The 10171-nt window shown below is 43.7% G+C and overlaps 1 protein-coding gene across 1 annotated transcript in view; it reads left to right on the top strand.

Annotated features, from left to right (window-relative positions):
• Positions 1-1472: 1472 nt before the first annotated feature.
• The window catches only part of Med24 (mediator complex subunit 24), a 29235-nt gene continuing 20536 nt past the window's right edge, over positions 1473-10171 (top strand). Inside the window, exons 1-3 of the mRNA XM_090350783.1 lie at positions 1473-1571; positions 1923-2089; positions 2181-2263. Of these exons, the coding sequence (XP_090206909.1) occupies positions 1960-2089; positions 2181-2263 (213 nt within the window). The 5' untranslated portion in view covers positions 1473-1571; positions 1923-1959. The remainder of the gene's footprint in view (positions 1572-1922; positions 2090-2180; positions 2264-10171) is intronic.

Below are 10171 nucleotides of genomic sequence, written 5' to 3'. Positions count from 1 at the left end.
AGACTGGGTTCGATTCCTCAGTACCACATACATAGAAAAAAAAACTGCGGGGCCAGGGGTTTGTCCTAGTGGTAGAGTGCTTGCTTAGCATGCACGAAGACCCCGATTCGATTCCTCGGCACCACATACACAGAAAAAAAAAAAAGCCAGAAGTGGTGCTGAGGCTCAAGTGGTAGAGCACTAGCCTTGAGAAAGCCCAAGGGCAGTATTTAGGCCCTGAACACTGGGAAAAAAATTAAAAAGAAAGATTCAGTTTGGATTTCTTGCAGCTATACTCTCTGCTTCAGACAGTATTCCTTGTTTCCCTGTTTAAACCTTGCTCAAAGTACTCAGGAACCTGCCATTCTCTTCCCTAAGAAGCTACAAGGCCACTTCCACAGCCCAAATTGGATCTCTTTCAGATTCATCCTGACTGTTATTCAGAAGGTGGCCTAGGACCTGGCATGGTGGCACACACAGTGTGTGTGTGTGTGTGTGTGTGTGTGTGTGTGTGTGTGTGTGCGAGAGAGAGAGAGAGAGAGAGAGAGAGAGAGAGAGAGAGAGAGAGAGAGAGAGAGAGAGAGAGAGAGAGAGAGAGAGAGAGAGAGAGAGAGAGAGAGAGAGAGAGAAAGAGAGAGAGAGAGATCTTCAGATTTCGGCCTTCTGAGTAACTAGGCTTTCAGAAGCGAGTCACTGGAGCCAAACTTCTTAGTTTTTATCAAACATTCTCTTTCTGTTCCAGGAACTGACCTACAATACTGCATTAAATTCAGTCATCATGTCTCTCTAGGAAATTGGAGAGTTTCTTAGAGTTAAAGCCTTGCTTTGGTAATCTTAACCTCAGTTTCCTCCTTACTTTTCCCAGTGTGCAATCAATATGCAGGGTCAGTATAGTTTGTGAAAACAGCCAAATGAGTGGGAATGAATTGGTGATATGTTGCAATCAACTGTACTTCAATGTCACTTCTGGAATACAAGTATGGAAATAGGAACCAGGGTGGCATTAGAGGCTTTGGAGGAAAAAACAAAAAAAAGCCCCCCGAAGAATACCACACCAAGCTCACGCCTATAATTATAGCTACTCACGAGGCTGAGATCCGAGAATCAAAGTTCAAAGCCAGCCAGGGCACAAAAGGACCTGAGACTCTTATCTTCAGTTAACCTCTAGAAAATGGGGAGTGGGGTAGCCTTGAGCTGAAGAGCTCAGGGACAGCGCCCAGGCCAGTTCAAGCCCCATGACCCACCAAAAAAAAAAAAAAAGAGCCAGTAGACAGTGACATCGTTGGGTAACACCTGGCTGTTTCCTAGACCCTCACTGAACTTTGGTTCGCGCTAGGTCAATCTCTGTTTCCGAGGCTCTCTAGCTCAACCACCGTTCCAGCTTTACAAAACTACATTTCCCAGAAGACACTATGGCGGAACTTGCCTTTTTCATGCGTTTTTATTGGTAGATGTGTTTTAGCTCCAGCCAATAGAGAGCGAGTTCCCTGATAGGCGCCAAGATGGCGCTGCCGAAGATCTAGAACTTGATGGTCCGGTAGGCTCAAATTTGCAGAGGTGGTGAATGAAAGGAGAAGAATTGAGAGTTTCAGGTATGGAGAAGGCACAGAAAGTGTGTGTGTAGGGGTGGATCTGGATTTGTGGCGGCAGTGGAGGAGGAACGAAGCTAGAACTAAGGGCTCACTTAGGCAGCGGAGCCCCCGTCTGTGTTTGTCTTAGCGGGTGTGACGCCTCTTGTCAGTGCGGACTCGAGGGAAGGTTGGCACCGGAGGAGAGGTCCTGAGAGGAGCTAGACGTCCCCCCACCCCCAGTTTCTCCGCTTTGCTTATATCTTCCCGACTCTTAAATTTTTAGAACTCCGCCTGCCGTGTTCCTCCCCCCTCCATCCCCCACCTCACCCCCGGCCTCATCTCTTCTCCGACTCCATTTCTCCTATCTCAAAGCTGGCGGCCACCAGCCCGGTCTCCTCGGAGTAAAATCATGAAGGTGGTGAACTTGAAGCAAGCCATTCTGCAGGCTTGGAAGGAGCGATGGAGCGACTACCAGTGGGCAATCAACATGAAGAAATTCTTTCCCAAAGGAGCCACCTGGGACATTCTCAACCTGGCAGGTCTCCGGTGAAATGGGCATACCTTCGTATGGGAGGGGTAAACCCAGAAAACTTGTAACCACTCTGCTTTACCTTGTTATTTGCCTTGCAGAAGCACTACTGGAGCAGGCTATGATTGGACCTTCTCCCAATCCTCTTATCCTTTCTTACCTGAAGTACGCCATTAGTTCCCAGGTAAACTCTTTTAACATTAGCTTCTCTCCCTCCCATAAAAAAACAAGTGAGAGTTTTGAGCTGGGTGTCAATGTCTCACATCTGTAGTCCTAGCTACTCAAGATCTGAGAATGGGAGTTCAAAACTAGCTTGAGCAGATTTGTATTTCCATTTAATCAGCAAAAGGCCAAAAGTGGAGGTATGAGGTATGGCTCAAGTGGTAGAGCACTTGCTTTAAGTGAAAATGCCAAGCAAAAGTATGAGACCTTGAGCTCAAGCCTCTGAAACAGCACAAAAAAAAAAAAAAAAGATTTTGCGCTTGACAATTTGCACATGTCAGTGCAATTTTCAGTCTATATCTTCTCCTGATTACTTCTTTGAACTTTCAGGGTTTTGTTTTTTTTTTTTTAATATGGCACTTCATTTGTGGTGATGAATATTATATTCACTTGACTTGTTCTATTGATAAGTATTTACAAATGTTTGTCTGTGTCAGGCAGCTGTGAACTAGACCTGATTTCATTACATTAAGAATGTAGGCTGGGTGCAGTGGCTCGTGCCTGTAATCTTAGCTACTCAGGAGGCTGAGAGCTGAGGATCGTGGTTCAAAGCCAGGCCAGGCACTAAAGAACATGAGACTTTTATCTCCAATTAACCACTAGAAAACAGGAAGTAGGGCTGAGGCTCTAGAGGTAGCCTTGAGCTGAAGAGCTCAGGGACAGTGCTCAAGCCCACAGTCTAAGCCCTACGACTCACAAAAAAAAAAAAAAATGTTGTGGGTAATGTGGACTGTAAACAGTAACAGGATGGGTTTATGATAAAGATTATGATGAATTACAGATGGTATAGGAGGATAGGGAGGGGATATTTTATGTAGTCAGCGCAGTCTAGATGAAGTGGTGTTTAAATCAGGACCTCAAAGTTGAGTAGGAGTTAGCCAGGCAGATGAATTAGAGTGTGAAAAGCAAATGCAAAGATTAGGAGGCACGGCCTAGTGGTAGAGTGCTTGCCTAGCATGAAAGACCTGGGTTCGCTTTGTCAGTACCACATACATAGAAAAAAGCCAGAAGTGGTGCTGAGGTTCAGGTGGTAGAGTTCTAGCCTTGAGAAAGCCCAAGGGCAGTGCTCAGGCCCTGAGTTCAAGGCCCAGGACTGGTAAAAAAAAAAAATTAGGAGACAGAAGTCATGTGGTAGTGTTGGAAGTACTGAAAATAAGAGGTGGGAAGGTAGCCCAGTGGTAGTATGTTTGCTTAGCATTCACTAGGTTCTGTGTTTGATCCCCAGTACCACAGAAAGGATTGACAACAATTTGGTGTGGCTAGAAAAACTATTTTCATACACAGCTTTTGTTTATGTGTATTATATTACTCATAAAAATTAATGTCTACCAGGGGCTGGTAGTTTGGCCTAGTGGTAGAGTGCATGCCTAGTATGCATGAAGACCCAAGTTCCATTCCTCTGTACCCCATGCATAGAAAAAAGCCAGAAGTGGTGCTATGGCTCAGGTGGTAGAGCCCTGGCCTTGAGGGAAAACCCAAGCATAGTGCTCAGGCCCTGAGTCATGCCCCAGGACTGGCAAAAAAAAATTAATATCTACCATAGAGATTAGAACTGAGGAAATATCTGAGCTAATTTGAGATAATTCATTGTACTTGAATGTAAGTAACAATATAGGATTAGAAGGCGTGAGTTGCCAGCACCTGGCTTCATAACCTTTTGCCTGAGCTAGCCATGAACTACAATCCTTCTAATCTCCTGAGTAAGTAGAATTACAAGCTTGAACTGCTGGGCCAGTTCAATTTATATTTTGTATTTCATTGTATTAAACTCCATTGGTCCTGCCAGGCACCAATAGTTCACACCTGTAATCCTAGCCTGTCAGAAGGCTGAGATCTGAGGATTGTGGTTTTAAGCCAGTGTGAGCAGGAAAGCTCTTGAGTCTCTTATCTCCAATAAACTACTCAAAGCCAGAAGTGGAGCTGTGGCTCAAGTAGTAGAGTGCTAGCTTTGAGCAAAAGAAGCTCATGGACAGCAACCAGTTCAAGCCCTCGGACTGGCTAAAAATTTTAAAAAGTCCATTGGTCCCTAGTTGGATGATATGGCTCATGCCTGGTATCCTAGCTACTCAGGAGGCTGCGATCTGAGGATAGAGGTTTAAAGTCTAGATAGACAAACACCAAAAACCCTTTTATTTCCAACTAGCAAAAAGTTGGAAGTGGGGATATAGCGTGTACCTCAAGTGGTAGGTGCCAGCTTTGAGCAGAAAAGCAAAGGAAGAGCCTTCTAAGCAAGAATGCCAGGCCCTTGGATCAAGTCCCAGTATGCACACCAAAAACAAACCCTTGGCCTACCTCATGCAGTGCCCCATGGTGCAGAGAATCATGCCAGGTGATCACCTTTACACTAAGATGTACATATAGTGATAGGGCTGTTTTGCCTTTTTTTTTTTTTTTTTTTGTCCTGGTTGAGCTCAGGGCCTGAGCACTGTCCTTGAGTTTCCTCAAGGCTAGCACTCTACCACTTGAGCCCCCCACCACTTCCAGCTTTTTCTAAGTCTGTGGTACCAAGGAATCAAACCTGGCTCTTTTTGCATGCTAGGCAAGCACTCTACCTCTAGGTCATACTCTTGGCTGTCTTGCACTTTGAATGGATATTTTACCATTTGAATGGATTTTGGAGCATCATAAAATGGTCATTTGGAAAGTATCCATTGCTGAGTTAATGCAGCTATAATAAGTCCTTGCTATCTGTAGGCATATGGTTCTAAGAAGATCACCATGAATTATCAGAATGCAGGATTCAGTGCTTTTTAAAGATACCTAAATTTACTTATGCTTGTGGCGTATGCCTAAAATCCTAGCTACTTAGGAGGCTGAGCTCTGAGGCTCTCAGTTTAGATACAATCTTGGCAGACAAATCCACAAGTCTGTTATCTCCATATACAGAAAACCAGAAGTGAATGCCTGGCTCAAGTGGTAGAGTACCAGCTGTGAACTGAAATGTGAGCCAGGGCTTGAGTGCCTGAGGTCAATCCCCAGAACTAGGGCAGACAGACACAAAAAGTGAACTCAAATTCACCTTGACTAGATACACAACAGGTCTGAGATCCGTAACTTGGAACTACATGGAGCAAGCTACACTGCTGTGACACAATTTATTGTCACATACATCTTTGTAGTATTAATAGATGTTATTTCAAGTTATTTCAAATTCTGCAGATGGTGGATTCGTTTTTCCCATATTGCTGCCCAACTTTTGCTAATCATATGCTGTTTTCAACAAATCTTAAAATTTCCTTTTATTGCTTTAAATTAAGCACATTATGTTCCTTTTTGCCTTAGGTGGATTACCATAGCCTTTGTCTTGCCTTTTGGTGCCAGTAGGGCTTGAACCCAAGGCCCGGGAAATGTCCCTGGAGCTTTTTCACTCAAGGCTGATGCTCTAACACTTGATGTAAGCTCCACTTCCAACTTTCTGCTGATTAATTGGAGATAAGAGTGTCATGGACTTTTCTACCCTGGCTGGCTTTGAACTGCAGTTCTCAGATGTCAGCCTCTTGTGTTAACTATTTTGGGAAGTATATTTTCACAAAATTAAAGGTAGGGAAACAGCAGATCATAATGATTTAAACACAAGTGGTGATAACTTAGAAAGGACTGAGAGCAAGCTGGGCACAGTGGCTCTCGCCAGTAATCCTACCTACTCAGGAGGCCGAGATCTGAGGATCAAGGTTCAAAGCCAAACCCGGGCACAAAAGGACACAAAAGGCACAAAAAGACTGGAGACTCTTATCTCCATTTAACCTCTAGAAAACATTAACCTCGAGGAAATGAGAAGTGGGGCTTGGCTCAAGGGTAGGGTGGTAGCCTTGAACTGTAGAGCTCAGGGACAACACCTGTAGAGCTCTGGCCAAGTTCAAGCCCCATGACCCACAAAAAAGAAAGAAAGGACTGAGAGCAGCTCTATTAAGCTATGGAGTGTCTGTGAACGTATTTAAATTTTTTGAAACTTATGATTTTAATAAATTTATTACTACTACTATTACTACTATGGCTATTATATTTTTTATTTATTTATTTTTTGCTGGTACTGAAGTCTCAACTCAGGACCCTTTCCTGACTTGCCTTACTTGCTTGGCTGGGGCTATACTAAATGAACTGTGACATCAGCCCTGGTTTTCACTGTTATTTTAGAGATGTCGTCTCATGGGCTTTCTGATCTGGGGTAGTTTTGAACTGTGATTCTCTAGATCTCAGCCTCTTAAGTAGCTAGGATTATAGGGATGAGCAACTGGCACTGGCTATTTGTTTTTTTTATTGACCATGTATGGTTAAAACCAGATGAAATTTGTGAATAAGGTGGGCTTACTTTAATTATTGAATCCACTGCACAACTGTGAGAAAATGAGAGTGAAAAAGGTAAAAAAAAAATAGTAGTATTTTAAAAATAGTTTTGGCCAGGCATGATAGCGCAAAGTAACACCTTAGTAGTATTTTAAAAATAGTGTTGGCCAGGCATGCAGTGCATGCTTAGAATCTCTGCTGTTTAAGCCAGGCGTGATGGCTCATTCCTGTAATCCTAGCTACTCTGGAGGCTGAAATCTGAGGATCTCAGTTCAAAGCCAGGTCTCACCCTGGCTTGAGACTCTTTTTTTTTTTTTTTTTTTTTGGCCAGTCCTGGGCTTGAGCTCAGGGCCTGAGCACTGTCCTTGGACTTTCTCAAGGTTAGAGCTCTACCACTTGAGCCTTAGCACCACTTGCAGCTTTTTTCTATGTATGTGGTACCAAGGAATCAAACCCGGGCCTTCATGCATGCTAGGCAAGCACTTTAACCACTAGGCCAAACCCCCAGCCCCTGGTTTGAGACTCTTAATCCCCAATTAATCTCTAGAAAATGGGAAATGGGGCTGTGGCTCAGGGGTAGGGCGGTATCCTTAAGCTGAAGAGCTCAAGATAGAGTGCTAGCCTTGAGCTAAACAAACTCAGACAGTGCCCTGGCCCAGAGTTCAAGTCCCATGACCCCCTCCCCCACTTTATTTCCTTGGGAAATAGAGAAGGATCACAATCCAAGGCTGTTTCTGGGCCTAGTGTAAAAAGCTTGTTCATTTTTTATTCCATTCCTGGGGCTTAAACTATGGGGCCAGGGCACTGTCTGAGCTTGTTTAGCTCAAGGCTAGCACTCTACCACTTGAGCTACAGCACTACTTCCAGCCTTTTCTGAGTAGTTTGTTCATTTATTTATTTTTGTTGGTGTTGGGACTTCTATCTGGTGATTAATTGGAAATAGAGTCTAATGAACTTTTGTGCCCAGCCTGGCTTTGACTTGCGATCCTCAGCTTCTGAGTAGCTAGGATTACAGGCAGTAGCCATTGGTGCCCAGCTGAGTTGCTGATTTAAAAACAAAACAAAAAAACTTAACAGGGCTTTGTGCAGCTAGGCAAGCACTCTACAACTAGGCTATACTGTCTGCCCCCTGGCCTTGTTTTTGTTTTTTTTTCCTTTGTGGTGGTAGGGGTCAAACTCGTGGTCTTATAATTAGTAGGCAAATGCTATACTACTGACATATATCCCTAACCCTGCGTTTTTTAATCTTTATATATTTACATTTTTTTTTTCATTCAGTAGTGGCTTGAACTCTGGGCCTGGGTGTTGTCCCTGAGCTCTTCAGCTCAAGGCAACTGCCCTGTCCCTTGAGCCTCAGCTCCACTTCCCATTTTCTAGTGGTTAATTGAAGAGTCTCACATTCTTTAGTGGTTCTTTAGTGCCTGGGCTGGCTTTGAACTGCGATCATCAGATCTCAGCCTCATGAGTAGTTAGGATTACAGTCATAAGCCACCTGCTTAGCTTTTGCAATTGTGGGACTTAAACTTAGGGCTTGGGCACTGTCCTTGAGCCATAGCTCCATTTTTAGTTTGTTGGTAGTTAATTGGAGATTTAGTTTGTTGGTAGTTAATTGGAGATAAAGAGTCTCACGGACTTTCCTATCTTGGATGGTTTGGAATCATGATCCTCAGATCTTAGGCTCCTGAGTAGCTAAGCATGAGCCACCAGTGCCTGCTTTGTGTGGGGTGGGATGGTTGATAGATGTGGGGGCTGGAAATGACACTTGGGGTCTCACATATACCGAGCAAGCACTGCCATCAAGTTGGGCCCTTAACACGGAAATTATTTTCATTGTCATTCTTGCACTTTTTGTTTTCCCTAAATGGCTTTTTTCTTGCTTAAAGAATTCCTTGCTTGAAGGATCTAAATATATTCTCTACTTTTTGCCAACAAAAATTAGACTTTGCTGGATGCTGGTAGCTTTTGCCTAGAATCCTAACTACCCTTGAGGATAAGATTGGGAAGTTTGAGATTAAAGGCCAGCCGGGCAGAAAAGTTTACAGACCCCCTCTCAACTAAGCATGGTGGCACTAGCCTGTCATCCTATGAGGGGAAGCTTAAAATAGGTGGATTGTGGTCCAGAACTATGCTCAAATGGCAGGTGAGACCTTATCTCATCTATAGCCAGCACATAGGGCTGGAGACTTAGCAATGTGAAGCCCTCAATTCAAACTCCAGTACTGAAGTAAAGAAAGGGGAGGAGGGGGAAGGGGGGCAAGGGAGGGAGGAGAGGAAGATATTTTTTTCTGTTTCTGTTTAGTCCATTTAGAGTGTATTGGATGAGGGAGGGAGTCCAGGTTGCTCATTTAATTTTCCAAATAGATAGTGGACTCTATTTTTTTTTTGCTAGTCCTGGGGCTTAAACTCAGGGCCTGGGCATTGTCCCTGAGCTTCTTTATGTTCAAGGCTAGTGCTCTATCACCTGAGCCATAGCCCCACTTCTGGCTTTTTCTGTTTGTGTGGTACTGAGGAATCGAACCTAGGGCTTAATGCATGCTAGGGAAGCACTCTACTACTAAGCCACTTAAGACTTGATATATGCTAGGCAAGCACTCTCCTACTAAACCACATTCCTAACATGGACTCTACTGTCTTTATTGAGAAGCCTCTTTGTCATATCTTAAATTCTCTTATCGACAGCACTTGCTTCTTGATACTTTAGTTTCATTTCAGTACTATGTTTGTCTTATGCCAGTACTTTACCAGTTGTTTCGCTTTGCTTTGTTTGTTGCACTGGGGATCCAGCCCCGGTTCTTGTACCTGCTAGGCAGATGTTCTAGCACTGAGCTACATCCCCTGCTCTATTTTTTTTTTTTTTTTTTTTTTGCCAGTTATGGGCTTGAGCTCAGGGCCTGAGCACTGTCCTTGGACTTTCTCAAGGTCAGAGCTCTACCACTTGAGCCTCAGCACCACTTCAGGCTTTTTTTTCTATGTATGTGGTACCGAGGAATCGAACCCGGGTCTTCATGCATGCTAGGCAAGCACTTTAACCACTAGGCCAAACTCCCGGCCCCCCCCTGCTCTATTTTTTTTTTGCCAGTCCTGGGCTTGAGCTCAGGGCCTGAGCACTGTCCTTGGATTTCTTCAAGGCTAGAGCTCTACCACTTGAGCCTCAGCACCACTCCTGTTTTTTTTCTACGTATGTGGTACCAAGGAATTGAACCTGGGTCTTCATGTATGCTAGGCAAGCACTCTACCACTAGGCCAAACTCCCGGCCCTGTTCTATTATTTTGATTACTATACTCTGTTTTGACATCTGATTAGGCAAGTCTTCCCTCACTTGTTTTATTCTTCAAAAATTTCTTGGCTGTTTTCAGGCTGTTTGTCACTTTCCAGACAAATTTTAGAATCAAACTTGTTAAGTTTCCTCAAAAGCCTTAGGATTTTAGTAGAGGTTTTTCTAGACTTTGTAGATTAATTTTGGAAACTTATGAATTAATTTTAGAACTACTCTGGTGGTAGTTTTAGTTTAAGAGACTTAGAATGTAGGGCAGGAGACCATCTATGCTGAGTTTTTTGTTGTTGTTGTTTTGCATTTTTTAAATA

This window comes from Megascapheus bottae, chromosome 17, assembly GCF_031878675.1.
Source record: "Megascapheus bottae isolate mThoBot1 chromosome 17, mThoBot2.hap1, whole genome shotgun sequence".
Taxonomy (NCBI): Eukaryota; Metazoa; Chordata; class Mammalia; order Rodentia; family Geomyidae; genus Megascapheus; species Megascapheus bottae.
Note: the sequence above shows the minus strand (reverse complement) of the source record. Positions and strands in the feature narration are given on the sequence as shown.